Source organism: Phyllobates terribilis, unplaced genomic scaffold, assembly GCF_046119375.1.
Source record: "Phyllobates terribilis strain yellow unplaced genomic scaffold, ASM4611937v1 Scaffold_11__3_contigs__length_659146591, whole genome shotgun sequence".
Taxonomy (NCBI): Eukaryota; Metazoa; Chordata; class Amphibia; order Anura; family Dendrobatidae; genus Phyllobates; species Phyllobates terribilis.
The window spans coordinates 535,461,243-535,476,628 of NW_027362771.1; the positions used below are offsets into that span (position 1 = coordinate 535,461,243).

Sequence of the window (15,386 nt, forward strand, 5' to 3'; positions counted from 1 at the left end):
AATCTCCATCGCAACATGCTGCGACGATGCAAGTTTAAGGATGCAGTGGTCATTGAGGCGCACCTGAATCTGAGCTGAGGAGAGTGGACCCGCCCAGAGATGATGATTGGTGGGCTGTACCCGCACCCTTGCAGACTAAGGGCTCGTTTGTTGTAATATTGTCCCCCAGAGAGACTATTTCACAACCTGTGGTTTCCCCAGAGACGATATACAGAAAGAGACGACTGGGACAGTCCTACCTATGGCTGTCCCCAGCGATAGTGCACCGGTGGAGCCTTCCACTGACCCCCGCTGTAAGGGGATAAAGCCATCAGTAGTTTCTCCACCATCATCTGCTTGTATTCACTCATTTTGCGCTCCCGCTCCAGTGACAGAAGTAATGATAGTATGTTGTCCTTGTAGCAGGGATCCAGCAGGGTGGCCACACAGTAATCTGCACAGGTAACAATACGGGCAACTTGGCGGTCGCTGCATAGTCGCAGCTGGATGTATTGGCTCATGTGTGCCAGCCTGCCCAGAGGCAACGAAAAGCTGTCCTTGGTGGGAGGTGTATTGTCTTGATTCTCTGTATCCCTCAGCCTCGCTCCAGTGATGCCTGTGAGCTGATCTGAGTGCCACCCTGCTGTGAACACAGTTGTTCCTCCTCCTCCTCCCAAACTCTCCTCTGGCTGTACAGTTGGGTACCTGGCCACTGCTAGGACAGTAACCTACCCTCCGAGCCATGTGTGGACAACCTGATAATGGTGTGAATTGGCCCTGCTCCTCTTCCTCCTGAGCCACCATCTCACCATCTTGGCCTGAATTGTTTTTTCCAGCAGGCATATAAGTGGCTAAGTAATGCTGATGATAGCATCATGAGTGCTGGCCATATTGGTGGTGTATTCAAAGCAGTGCAAAACGGCACAAACGTCCTGCATGGAGACCCACTCATCAGAGCGATTGAGCCATGCATGCTGAAACTCCACTATTGCCTTCTGCTGCTCGGATATGGCATATGCAAGGTGGGGTTCCACCTTGTTGGTATGTCGCATATGAGGCGGTCAGTGGGAAGGCAGAAGTAACACTGCAGCGCAGACAGGAGAGCATCAGCAGGGTGAGAACGCCGAAAATGCGCACATACTGCCCGCACTTTCAGTAGCAGACATGTGTGTGTGTAGCTTTTCATAAAGCTCTTCACCACCAAGTTCAGCATATGTGTCAAGCAAACCAGCTAGGCCCAGAGCTACTATGAGATTTTGCCCGTTATCACACACCAACAGGCCAGGCTTGTGATTCACTGGCACCAACCACTCTTCTGTTTGCTGTTGTATCCCAGTCCACAGCTGGGAGGAGGAGGAGCTTAAGAACAGCCTGCTGTCGTTTTCCCCTGGCTGTGCTGAAGTTGGTGGTGCAGGTCTTACTGTGACCGGATGAAGAGGCGGTGGAGGAAGCGGAGTAGAAGGCAACCTGGACAGATAAACATTCAGCAATCCTAGGTAGGGGTAGGACATGGGCTAGTATGCCTGCCGCCTCTGTCCCAGCCGCCACTACAATTACCCAGTGGGCAGTTATGTAGATGTAATGTCCCTGGCCATGCTTATTGTTCCACGTATCAGTGGTTATTTGGACCTTGCCACTGATGGCTTTGCGCAGTGCACACCTGATTTGGTCCACAACATGTGTATGCAGGGTAGGGATGTCCCGCCTGGAAAAGTAGTGGTGGCTGGGAACATTGTACTGTGGGACATCCATCACCATCAGTTTTTTTAAAACTGTTTGTCTCGACCAGCCGGAATGGCAGCATTTGAAAGTTCAGTAATGGAAGTGCTGTCATTCAGAACCATGGCTCGTGGGTGGTTAGGGGGGTTATCTCCTCTTTCTCTCAAGGGTTTGGGGGATAGAAAGCTGAACACTTTCATGGGATGGTATGGAGATGCTCAGTGACACTGGTGGTGGTGCTGTTACATTCTCTCTTTGCGTGGAAGCAGGTGGCTCTGTTGATCGTAAGCGGGAGGAAGAGGCCGAGACTGCAGCAGAAGAGGGATCAGGAGGAGGCTCAGATCTGTCATGTTTTTTAAGTTATGAAAAGAAATGCAAGAGCTCAATAGGGTCTTATTCAGGTTAAAAGTTTGAAGAATAAAGGTAAAGCTGCTCACCTTATAAGGTTGTGTAAGACACAACACTTAAAGAGCCTAAAAACCAGATGCAGCAGCTTCCATAGAATATCAATAAAGGTAACTGGATCAGAAGTGTTTCTACGCTCTCTGGAATTATGACACAAGTAATAGTAGATGAAATTGAAGATTTATTGGTGACGCGTTTCAGAGTCCACCGACTTCTTCCTCAGGACAACCATACAAATTATTATTTTTTAATCTTTAATAAAATGCTTGATTTGTAAACTTGTGTACTCCACAGTCTGTACAAGGACTGCTTCTGTTCCCTTAATATCAGAGCAGAACCTGCTTACAACATATTGGAAATGTTCAGTACACATTGGCATTATATTAGGTTAGGATCAGTACAGAAGTGACCGGCCAGGACAGTAATTCAAAGAGGGAAAACCATTGCATATTTCTGAAAATACTTATGTATAAAAAGTAAGTGCTGGAAGTGCTGAAAATCGTCAGCCAAAAATCAGGAGTTGTATTATTCCCTGTGTAGGGAATGAACAAGATCCATTTGCAAAGTGCTCATTAGCTATTTAATTTTTGGTCCAATTAACATTTTACCGGTCATCCAGCCACTACCCAGAATTAAGTTTATGACAGTCAGAACCTCTCCCTTTTTATTGGCACAGGAGGGGTAGGATGGCAGATTAGCATAATCAGCTCTCAGTGGACTTCTGGCACTAATAAGGAGTGGTAGAGTAGGACATTATCAGCATAGAACTGTAAGGATCGGTTCTCTATCTACAGATCGAGAAATCATCAAGAAAGAAGCAGCCGAGAGAACACAGAGGGCTGGAGAGGACATGGTGTCCAGCCCATGTCACTGTAGGCGGGTTACTGCTTCTACCCCGCTATCTCAGTCACTGTGGTCACCAGCTTCTCACCATTCCAAACAGTCTTTTCTGGTACCAGAAACTCACTAAATTCCCCTCCACTGCCTGGGACCAAAATATTCCTTTCTGATGATTTGGCACTGATAATCTCACAGTTGATTCTGTCCTTGCTTAGGTAGACATGACAGCCATCAGTCTTTTTGATGGATATTGTTGGCACTATACCCAATACCTGCACTTTAACATCACAAGCATTAATGATTTCTACAATGGTTTCTACTGCATCTTCAAACACTAAGCCGAGCTTCTTGCAGTTGTCTATAGTAAAGGAGTTGATCTTTCCCTTAACTTGCAGGGTGCTGTTCACACACTTGTATACATAAACCACCTGCTTTATGTCAGTGTCACTTATCACCAGATTGGATGCATTGTCGTGGTTTTCCACCTTCCATTTCTTTCCTTCTAGTTCAAGCAATGGCGGTTCCTTCTTTTGAGCTGATTTGGATGCATTTGCACAAAAAGTTCAACTTTACAAACCTTTTTTTTCTTAGAAATCTGGCGAAAAAGCTTAAGAATTGCCCCCATAGTCCCAATCAGTCTAGCTGGTTTATTTACACCAAATATGACAAAAACCTATGGGAAATGTACCATACACACCAGCAACCATTTTCCTCTGATCTTATTGAAGGAGGGTACAGGGCCGGCTTGCTGTGGGCCAGAACTGAGTTCTCTTTGCCCTGAAACCCCTCTTCTAAAAAGGAGATTGATTGGTGTGTGAGGTGCTGTGGGGTTCTTTCTTAACTCACTTTTAGTTCAGGAGTCCTTGTTACCTCCCAGTCCATGGGACCGGATGCCGCTACAGACAAGACAGGAGACCTTGGATCTGGTTTAACAGGTTCAGCTTTACTGTGCAATTTGGTTACACACGGCTGCAGCAAACGAATTAAGACAGATTCTATATATAGTGATGTTCCCTTTGTCCTGTGTACTATCAGTGTTCGCCCCTTCTGCCCGAAACTGTTCCTAGCCCAATTTCTTCTGCTGGCCCTAGGGACTTCCTATCAGCCATAACAGCTTCCGTGAGGTTCACCATTCTTCCCTTCCGCCGTGACCCGGCTGACATCTTCCTCACAGGGGAGACAGAGATATAACACTCAATACCTCTTCTGGGCCTTAGGCGCAAGACTGTCCCGGCGTCCAGACAAAGCTTTGGATGTGCCCTCATACTGTTAGGAGCATTGTACTGACAGAACCATTTCGCCTCTGCTGCATCCATTTCTTAGAATCTGTTAACACTGTAGTGTCTAGCCTTCCTCTGAACTCCACTCTCCTTCACTTCTTCACTGACTAGACTTAACTCCTTGACTGACTAAAACTAGGAAGTGTTTTTCCTATTAACTGCTCTACCCCTCCCAACTGGTGGGCTAATCCCAAACTATATACTAATCTGTGTAGTGCAAACTATATCCCTATGCTTTGTATGGTTCCCCTAGTGGACAGACCTCCCGCATTCACGAGGGACAGCCTTGAGGTAGAGCCTAGAGGAGAACCGAGAACAAAACCGGCAATAAGGATAAAATGCAACAACTTCTATCACACATACTGTAAATAAAGGGCATACATTAAAAAATAACCCTCTTGTTGTCACAATGTATTCTCCACCCCCCTTACACTATTACAGGTAATATAGATGTATGAGGACATTGATGTATGTGTAATAGTAATATAGAGGTTGAGGATGTATGATGGAAATAATATTTTAAAGACTGACATTACTGTATATACCGTATACTTCAATTAGTTTTATAGATAACATATTGTTGGTTTCTCCTTACTGTATGAAATTTTACTCAGTGTTATCCATACCAGAAACCGTGTCCCGCTCATTCCTTCTGTAAGATGTCAATCTATGGCAACCACTGTTTATGTGATCAAAATTTCTACAATGCAAAGGACAAGACAAGCGTCACTTACCCGGGTGGAGAGTGTCTCGGTACTGTGCACCAACTTATCTTGTGATTTTTTTATTTTATTTTACAGTCACTGAATTATCAGGTTTCTTAGGCACAATCACCTTGTAGCTAGGTGGAACCTCTCTTCTGGTCTTTATCTAAAGCTGTAATGGGCCAATACCTACTATGTGCCATTTATAATACTGGTAACTGGTAACGCTTTATGTCACAGAGATGTTTTTTGACCCACCACAAAAGTCACCAGGGTTGATGCGACTGCTACTTCTGCACTCCTAGAACTCTGCACTGCTAGACAAAATAAAAATGTAGGGTCACATTTACTAATCCCATCTATATAATATAAATTTTAAGGCCTCCATACACATTATTAACACATGTCCCATAAAAATTTTTGGGGTTGCATACCACTTCTAAATCAGAAAACCACAATCCTAGGTCTATATACTGGCCCAGGTAAATGAAGAGATGTATGTTAATAATAAAAGGTGTATTTTTATTAGACAAAATTTCAATATAGACAAAACAAGACATACATAAAAATTTAAACAGAAGACTGAATAAAATCAGGCCTCAGGATCAGCAGTTCACATTAGGTCATAGGAAAACATATTCCATAATGTAAAAACACACATATGGATGAAGTACAGTAATTAGTACAATCATGGGTTAAAAGGGGGGAAATGGCAGAGCAAATGGAATAATCATGAAAGAAGTCTGTTAGGCAATGATCCAAAAAATGGATCAAGTATTGCACGCTACCCAAATTCCACAAAATGTAGTGTGTAAACAAATGACTGGTATTTTTAGCACACAGGGAGATAGACGGTGTAATGTTGCACAATGCCCTATTTTGCCTTAGGAAGTAGTCAAATCTCACATGACTCCATATGTTTAAGATACTGTAGATAGGAGGTGGGTCAGGCTCAATGAGCTGAATGGCAATTGTAGATTGACAAAAGTTACACTGTGAACCTGTGGATTATATGTCAGCTGGAGCACCCAAATGAACAGTGTAAAAGTTGTACTTGACGCGCCCCCAGGGCCGTGGGGTACTCGGCAGCCGGGCCTCTGGGTTGCTGGGGGATATCACGGTGGCTGGCCCGGTCCGTGACCCAGGCCGGTCAGTGAAAAAAGGGGAACATTTATAGAAAGTTTGTGACGCCACCTGTGGTGTTTGGTGAGGATCACCAGTGCTGCAACAGTCCTCTGAGGCAGAAGTTAGGGCAGCTTATGATGGGACGGCTCCCCACAGGTGGAGCAGGCCTCAGGGCAGTGAAGTGAGAGTGAGTGGGTTGCGCTGGGCGTTGTGGTGCAAGGGGGAACAATGGCGCCGATGAAAGAATGGACGGAGGCAGTACAGTGCAGTCATCCGAGATTTTACTCACAGTTCTTAAGACAGTCCACAAGTGCACTGTACAGGGGAAGGCCTCCCGCGTCGCGCTGCGTTCACCGGGCAGGGGTTCAATCCTTCCTCATGCAGCTTGGGAATACCGGGCAGAACCCCACTTTCTCGTGTTCCTATCTTGACCGTCTTCACACTGGGCCTTTCTTCCTCCTGCCCTGTGCTGCCCACTCTCAATCCCGCTCGGGTGCTCTAAAGTCCTTCCTGTACGTCGGATCCCGGACCTACTTGACCCTCCTGGGGAATAGAATGCGGCAACGATCCCTCTGTCTTCCGACAGATGCGGGGCGTATGGGTGCCGTCCTGCACGCGACGTACCCCCTGTGATCCTTTCTAGAACGGAGCCTACTCCCTGCTCCCTTCCTGGGCCTCCTGACTTGGCCCTACTTGTGGAGCAGATCTCCTAATGAGACTCTGCTCCCGGACTGTTCTTCTGAACTGTCCCGAGCTTTTCTTCTGAACTACTCCCACTGAACTAGCCTCCCTAACTGAACCTGCCACCCTAAGATGGCTTCCCTATCTTATACTCCTTCCAAAGTGCTCCCTCTAACTACTTCCTCCACCCACACCCACTACTGGTTCCCCCTACCTTTTGGTTCCCCCCACTCCAGCCAGGGTAAGGGCTCAGCAGAAAGCATACATTGCATCTTGCCCCTCCTGCTGGCCTGGAGCAGTGTAGTGTTGGATGCAGGTGTTTGGGGTTCCGAGCAGCACTCCCTCCTTACCTGAGAGAAGGGAGACACCACACCTCCGGTTGAGGTGCAGTACCTCTGTGGCGACTGAACCCTCAGGGGCGCCACACTCCCCCCTGGTAAAACACAGCACGTCTGCGGGCTGGAACAGAGTAAAACACGGTATATTTGATATGCAAATTTTTTTTTAGAATGCATTACATAGAAGATCATAACCACAACATTTCTTCCCTTTATGGGAGGCACTTCACTTTAAGAAACCACTATTTTAAACTTTCAACTAATGTACCCTTACAGGTGACTATGTACAGTTCTTAGTCCCACCTACTGGACTAGTAGTGGGGTCCTCGCCTGGGGTAGGCCTGGTTCTTGCCGACTGACCTGGCCGGGTCATCAGCCTCAGGCTGCAGGGGCATGTCCTCTTCCTCCTTGACTCTGCGGCTCAGCTCCTGCACCTCTGCTTGGAGGAATTCGGCATCCTCCGGGGACAGCTTGCTTGTCGCTCCCTCCTGGGTGAGGGGATTTGCTTGACACTGCAGCAGGCCAGGGGTGGAGGCTTCGTCTTCGTGTCCATCCATGCTGGCTGCCGGGTGCGGTCTGTCTAGACTGGTTAAGACCACACCCTGCCTCCATTCCTTTTCTCCTCCTCCTCTCTTCTTTCTGGGGCGGTCCCATGGCAATCTGCTGTCGGTCACTCCCTGTGACGGCCTCCCTGCCTTGACGGACACATCTATGCGGACAGTCACTGTTGCAAGGGGCAGGGTATGCTTTTGGCGCCATTCTGGGACCCGGCCCACGATGGGAGGTTCCATTTTGTTGTCCTTTAGCACGCACATAATGGCGCCCGTTCTTTTGGGGCGGGCGCCACATTCAGTAACATAACACAACTCTTTAGGCACACTTCACCCGCCGGTACAGGCTGGTCACGTATCCTGTTCGTGACGCCAGATCTGACGCACCCCCAGGGCCGTGGGGTACTCGGCAGCCGAGCCTCTGGGTTGCTGGGGGATATCACGGTGGCTGGCCCGGTCTGTGACCCAGGGCGGTCAGTAAAAAAAGGGGGAAAATTTATAGAAAGTTCGTGACTCCACCTGTGGTGTCTGGTGAGGATCACCAGCGCTGCAACAGTCCTCTGAGGCAGAAGTTAGGGCAGCTTATGATGGGACGGCTCCCCACAGGTAGAGCAGGCCTCAGTGCAGTGAAGTGAGAGTGAGTGGGTTGCGCTGGGCGTTGTGGTGCAGGGGGGAACATTGGCGCTGATGAAAGAATGGACGCAGGCAGTACAGTGCAGTTATCCGAGATTTTACTCACAGTTCTTAAGACAGTCCACAAGTGCACTGTACAGAGGAAGGCCTCCCGCATCGCGCTGCGTTCACCGGGCAGGGGTTCAATCCTTCCTCAGGCAGCTTGGGAATACCGGGCAGAACCCCACTTTCTTGTGTTCCTATCTTGATCGTCTTCACACTGGGCCTTTCTCCCTCCTGCCCTGTGCTGCCCACTCTCAATCCCGCTCGGGTGCTCTGAAGTCCTTCCTGTACGTCGGATCCCGGACCTACTTGACCCTCCTGGGGAATAGAACGCGGCAACGATCCCTCTGTCTTCTGACAGATGCGGGGCGTACGGGTGCCGTCCTGCACGCGACGTACCCCCTGTGATCCTTTCTAGAACGGAGCCTACTCCCTGCTCCCCTCCTGGGCCTCCTAACTTGGCCCTACTTGTGGAGCAGATCTCCTAATGAGACTCTGCTCCCAGACTGTTCTTCTGAACTGTCCCGAGCTGTTCTTCTGAACTGCTCCCACTGAACTAGCCTCCCTAACTGAACCTGCCACCCTAAGATGGCTTCCCTATCTTATACTCCTTCCAAAGTGCTCCCTCTAACTACTTCCTCCACCCACACCCACTACTGGTTCCCAGGGGTGGATTAAGAGTAGCAAGGGCCCCGGGCAGTTTAGAAGGCGCGGGCTCCCCCCTACACACGCACACACACCTAATGTATCACATGTCACATGATCCCCTGTGATAGATCATGTGATAGTTCACGTGAAATTAATTTGGCACAATATTAATTATAATAATTTTTTTTAGGCTGTGTGCCCACTATGCGTTTTTTAAGCAATTCTGCTGCAGAAACGCTTAAAAAACACTTGGTAGAAGGTCTGCCATGTTCTCCAATGATAATCCGCATGTGCTGTGCACATGCTGCGGAAATTTCCGCTGCGGATTATCATTGTGGAAAAATCTGCAGCATTACCAATTATTTTGCGGAAGCTCAGCGTTTTCGCCGCCATTGACTTGCATTGGAACGCATGTAATCTGCATCACTGCATCTGTACATGCGGATTCCATGTGTTTCAATGTGCGGATGGTACCCGGGTTTGGAGAAGAGGATACTCTCCTCCAGACCCAGGTACCATAGTATCTGTAAAAAAAAAAGAATGAAATAAAAAATAAATATCATACTTACCTTTTGATTGCCCCCGGTGTCTTTATCCGATGCGTCCTGGCTTGCCGGCAGCTCACGATGGTCTGAAAAGGACCTACCATGACGTCATTTAGTCATGTGACGGGTCACGCAACCGCTGACGTTGGCAGGCCATCAGAAGGTAATTATATATTTATTTTTTACCATTCTTTTACGGTCACACTATATAAATCCATGCCGGTTACACTACCCCCTGCTGCGCACACAACATCAGCCTCAGCGGTCTGCCCGCAGCGGCGGTTCTCAGTGACTGCAATCCACGGGTGGCGTAGTCAGACATTTAATCATAAAAAACACATAAATAGACTGCCACTGGTTTGACCACCCTGAACCACGGGACCGGGTCACCGCCACGGCGACTGCAACCCCCAGCATCCACAAAAAGGCCCGGTTCCGGGTTCCCCACGCGGCCCAGGGGGCGCGTCAACTTGCATTCTCTTGATGAGCTTCAAGAAGTAGTCACCGGAAATGGTCTTCCAACAATCTTGAAGGAGTTCCCAGGGATGCTTAGCACTTGCTGGCCCTTTTGCCTTCACTCTGCAGTCCAGCTCACCCCAAACCATCTCGATTGGGTTCAGGTCTGGTGACTGTGGAGGCCAGGTCATCTGGCGTAGCACCCAATCACTCTCCTTCTTGGTCAAATAGCCCTTTGTCCTGTTGAAAAAAAAAATGATGGTCCAACTAACCGCAAACCGGATGGAATAGCATGCCGCTGCAAGATGCTGTGGTAGCCATGCTGGTTCAGTATGCCTTCAATTTTGAATAAATCCCCAACAGTGTCACCAGCAAAGCACCCCCACACCATCACACCTCCTCCTCCATGCTTCACGGTGGGATCCAGGCATGCAGAGTCCATCCTTTCACCTTTTCTGCGTCGCACAAAGACACAGTGGTTGGAACCAAAGATCTCAAATTTGGACTCATCAGACCAAAGCACAGTTTTCCACTGGTCTAATGTCCATTCCTTGTGTTCTTTAGCCCAAACAAGTCTCTTCTGCTTGTTGCCTGTTCTTAGCAGTGGTTTCCTAGCAGCTATTTTACCATGAAGGCCTGCTGCACAAAGTCTCCTCTTAACAGTTGTTGTAGAGATGTGTCTGCTGCTAGAACTCTGTGTGGCATTGACCTGGTCTCTAATCTGAGCTGCTGTTAACCTGTGATTTCTGAGGCTGGTGACTCGGATAAACTTATCCTCAGAAGCAGAGGTGACTCTTGGTCTTCCTTTCCTGGGGCGGTCCTCATGTGAGCCAGTTTCTTTGTAGCGCTTGATGGTTTTTGCAACTGAACTTGGGGATACTTTCAAAGTTTTCCCAATTTTTCTCACTGACTGACCTTCATTTCTTAAAGTAATGATGGCCACTCGTTTTTCTTTACTTAGCTGCTTTTTTCTTGCCATAATACAAATTCTAACAGTCTATTCAGTAGGACTATCAGCTGTGTATCCACCAGACATCTGCACAACACAACTGATGGTCCCAACCCCATTTATAAGGCAATAAATCACACTTATTAAACCTGACAGGGCACACCTGTGAAGTGAAAACCATTTCCGGTGACTACCTCTTGAAGCTCATTAAGAGAATGCCAAGAGTGTGCAAAGCAGTCATCAAAGCAAAAGGTGGCTACTTTGAAGAACCTAGAATATAAGACATACTTTCAGTTGTTTCACACTTTTTTGTTAAGTATATAATTCCACATGTGTTAATTAATAGTTTTGATGCCTTCAGTGTGAATGTACAATTTTCATAGCCATGAAAATACAGAAAAATCTTTAAATGAGAAGGTGTGTCCAAACTTTTGGTCTGTACTGTACATCTCTTCATTTACTTGTGCCAGTATACAGACCTAGGATTGTGGTTCTCCATACACATTAGTCTAATATTTCCAACAGTCCACTGTATATGGATTCCTCCCAACTCTCCACCAACAGATGATGTTGGGGTATATAAGGATCTGGCATGTCCGAATTTGGGCTGCTGTTCCTTTTGTTTGCCCTGCTATAAGCCTCTGGCATAGATGTCTGGCAGCAGCTCTCTCATAAAAAACAAAAGAGCGCTTGGCTAAGTCGAGCATTCTTGTATATGGAAGACTCATGAGAGATAGCTGTTGACCAAAAGATGGTTCAGCCAACAGCTACAGTATCTATTCTGTATGGGGGGCTTTAGACGAGACAGTCTTAAAATGGGTCAAATATACTAGTGGCTCATGCTAGATGAGAAATTTGTTGCATGTTTAGAAACTTTCGTCTAATTTATCACCACTTCTTGGTTTCATAATGGGGTGTCCACTTCCTATTAGATGACATTATATAGTCCATCAGGAGATGCTTCAGATGAAAAAAAAGTTGTCTAAAAAGGAGAACCCCTTGTAGGGATCCTCGCTTTCTCATATCAGTACACACAGAAAACAGCCTTTTCGCCAGCATCAAAGTGAGCAAAAAAACAAAAACAGTCCGTATGGCAATATGTTCAATGTCCAGCAATGTGGGCTCACCCGTTTTACAATTAGGGTAACTTCCAATCAACCTCCAAACAAAACTAATCAGTAAACTATAGGTCCTTCCACCTTCACTCCCAGATAGACTCTGAGGTAGCTGAGCTGTCTTAAATAAGCCATTCAAACCCTGGTGTGGAGATACGGAAATGGCCAGTAACGCCCAGCTCTTGTGGCCGCTCCTAAAACCCGGACTCAAAAATCTGGGCCCATTAAAAGATCTCTCAGCAACTACTTAACTGGTGCCTTATCTCATGGGCTTCACATCACCGAAGCAAACCACCTCTGTGACACATATATACCATCCTGGACCTGCATCCTTACACCCTGTGAGGGCAAAATTGGCTATGCTCATATTGCGTTATAGTGTGACCATATAAAGAAAATCAGTTATTCACTATGACCCTTGCTTCTTTTGCAAATATGTGTGGAATCCCCCAATATTGGCTAAGGGTAGTATCTTCTTGACTTTCCATGTGTAGATAATCCTAAAACCTGTTTTCATACTCTCATTGATCCATATGTTTATCCTTAGAGATCTGTAAAACAAAAGGAAATACTTCCCCATGTGTCTGTCGTAGAGATGGATTTGTTGCCAAGTTAAATGACAGAGGGCTCTATGCATGTACAGGTAAGGCTGTCTTCACAAGTCCAACATTCACGGTCTGACAACAGACCACAATGTCTGGTCTTCTAACCAAAATTCAATAGCCTGTTATATGCCTATGAGATTGTTGAGTTCGTGTAGAATGTGTGAAATCAGGCTCAGTCTGGTCTAAATATGGCCATACCCATCACAAAAAAACTTTTGATTAAGTGGAACAATATAATCATTTCATTCTTTGGACTACATTTTTTTCAACCCCATTATGGGGTTTCTAATGTAAGTTTTCACAAGATTTTTTACATTTTGATAAAAACACATCTATCTGTTTCTGTTTAGTTGGGTTCTGCACCCCCTTTACATTACTAGATAATTTCTCGCATCTCTAATTGAAAAAAACATTAGCAGTCACCGGTGATAAATGCTTAGTTTCTTGAGAGCACACCATGGGAATCATTATGGAGCCACATGTATGAATGTCTGACAGCCATGCTTAGTTTAGGAAACTCTTACTGCTGCAGATGAGGAGCCTAGAGGAATGGCGGCTCTGTATAAACGGCCACAAAGTTAGCATTTGGGTATTTGGAAAATCCCTTAAAAGGTAACCTGTCAGGTGAGCCAGTTTAACTCTGAGTCTGTCCAAAATTAATTTTGATATATGGTAATTGTTTCTGGTAAATGAATGTACGAAGGACTCAGATTGTCCTGCTGGAGCCACTTGTCGTTCACAAGCCTGCCACTGCAATGACATTTGCACACAACAAAGTAACTGTGTTACTCTAGTGAAACTGAATGGAGTATGTGCAGGTAAGAAAACTGTATAAATTAAAGGTATTTTCTTGGATTATGGGATTTTCTCTAGATGTTGTGTCTTTAGTATAGACCGTCAATGTTAGACCCAGGATCCCCTCCAACAGGAGAACCAATGGGTCGCAGTGTGCGTTGGAGTGCTGAGACTCCTTCATTGTGCTCATTGGCGCGATTGTGCCACAAACGAACATGCATTGATAGCTATGCTAAGAAACATGCTTAAAAAAACATTTCTTAAATTTTCTTCATCAGCCCCAAGTACCACCACTAGTTCATTGCTGACATCATATAGGACCATGGGAAGCGTGCGTACAGTAGATCCGACAACACAACCAGGTGGGTATTGCATAAGAGTCATCAACTTAGTGTGAGATGTTAATTATTTCCTTGAATTTTGTAGATTTTGCTGTTTTCTTGGATTTTACTTAAATGGGCATTTGATATACTTACCCTTATGATAAATCATCAGACCGGTGGTGGTCAGAGACCCAATACTCACACCATTCAGCTGTTAATAGCTCCAGGGCGGCCAGATATAATCATTGAATGGAGCTGTACTGCGCAACTCTATTCAATATGTAGCAGACCCTGCTGTGTACTGCAGAGCAGCATCTATTCTTATGAATAGGAGATGATGCGAAGTACTCACCAGCGACCATTACATGTTAAATGGAACTTCGCAGTGCAGTTTCGTTCAATGTCTACATCCGGCCGCCGCCAGAACTATTAACAGCTGAATGATGCAAGTGTTGGCTGTCAGAACCACAGTGATCTGGGCTGTCAATATCAAAAGCCCAGAAAACCCCTTTAATATTAAAAATTCATATAATTTCCATATTTACACACGTGGTCAAAATTGTTGGCACTCCTCGTTTAATGAAAGAAAAAACCCACAGTGGTCACAGAAATAACTTGAATCTGACAAAAGTAATAATAAATTAAAAATATATGAACAAATGAAAGTCCAAAAAAAATAAACTCATGAAATAGGCCTGGACAGAAATGATGGTACCCCTGAAAATAATGTGACAAAAGGGACATGTTAAATCAAGTTGTGCCCACTAATTAGCATCACAGGTGTCTACAATCTTGTAATCAGTCAGTGGGCCTGTATATAGGGCTACAGATACTCACTGTGCTGTTTGGTGACATGGTGTGTACCACACTCAACATGGACCAGAGGAAGCAAAGGAAAGAGTTGTCTCAGGAGATTAGAAAGAAAATTATAGACAAGTATGTTAAAGGTAAAGGTTATAAGACCATCTCCAAGCAGCTTGATGTTCCTGGGACTACAGTTGCACATATTATTCAGAAAATTTAAGATCCATGGGACTGTAGTCAACATCCCTGGACGTGGTCGCAGGAGGAACACTGGTGACAAATCTAAGAGATGGATAATACGAATGGTAACAAAAGAGCCCAGGATAACGTCTAAAGAGATTAAAGGTGAACTTCAAGCTCAAGGAACATCAGTGTCCGATCGCACTATCCATCGTTTGATCCAATGTGGACTTCATGGAAGACAACCAAGGAGAACACCATTGTTGAAAAAAAATCATAAGCCAGACTGGAATTTGCCAAACTACATGTTGACAAGCCACAAAGCTTCTGGGAGAATGTCCTATGGACAGATGAGACAAAAATGGAAGTTTTTGGCAAGGCACATCAGCTCTATGTTCACAGGTGGAAAAATGAAGCATATCAAGAAAAGAACACTGTCCCTACTGTGAAACATGGAGGAGTCTCTTTTATGTTCTGGGGCTGCTTTGCTGCATCTGGCATAGGGTGTCTTGAATCTGTGCAGGGTACAATTAAATCTCAAGACTATCAAGGGATTCTAGAGAGAAATGTGCTGCCCAGTGTCAGAAAGCTTGGTCTCAGTCGCAGGTCATGGGTCTTGCAACAGGATAAGTACCCAAAACACACAGCTAAAAACACCCAAGAATGGCT

The 15,386-nt window shown here is 45.9% G+C and overlaps 1 protein-coding gene and 1 pseudogene across 1 annotated transcript in view; one reads left to right on the plus strand and one right to left on the minus strand.

The window, feature by feature from the left end:
• Nucleotides 1-2,993: 2,993 nt before the first annotated feature.
• Nucleotides 2,994-4,259, minus strand: LOC141167326 (adenylyl cyclase-associated protein 1 pseudogene; annotated as a pseudogene).
• A 7,912-nt stretch (nt 4,260-12,171) lies between these two features.
• LOC141167327 (adhesion G protein-coupled receptor E1-like) overlaps nt 12,172-15,386 on the plus strand; it is a 129,745-nt gene continuing 126,530 nt past the window's right edge. The window contains exons 1-3 of the mRNA XM_073654749.1: nt 12,172-12,178; nt 12,558-12,653; nt 13,689-13,772. Of these exons, the coding sequence (XP_073510850.1) occupies nt 12,172-12,178; nt 12,558-12,653; nt 13,689-13,772 (187 nt within the window). The remainder of the gene's footprint in view (nt 12,179-12,557; nt 12,654-13,688; nt 13,773-15,386) is intronic.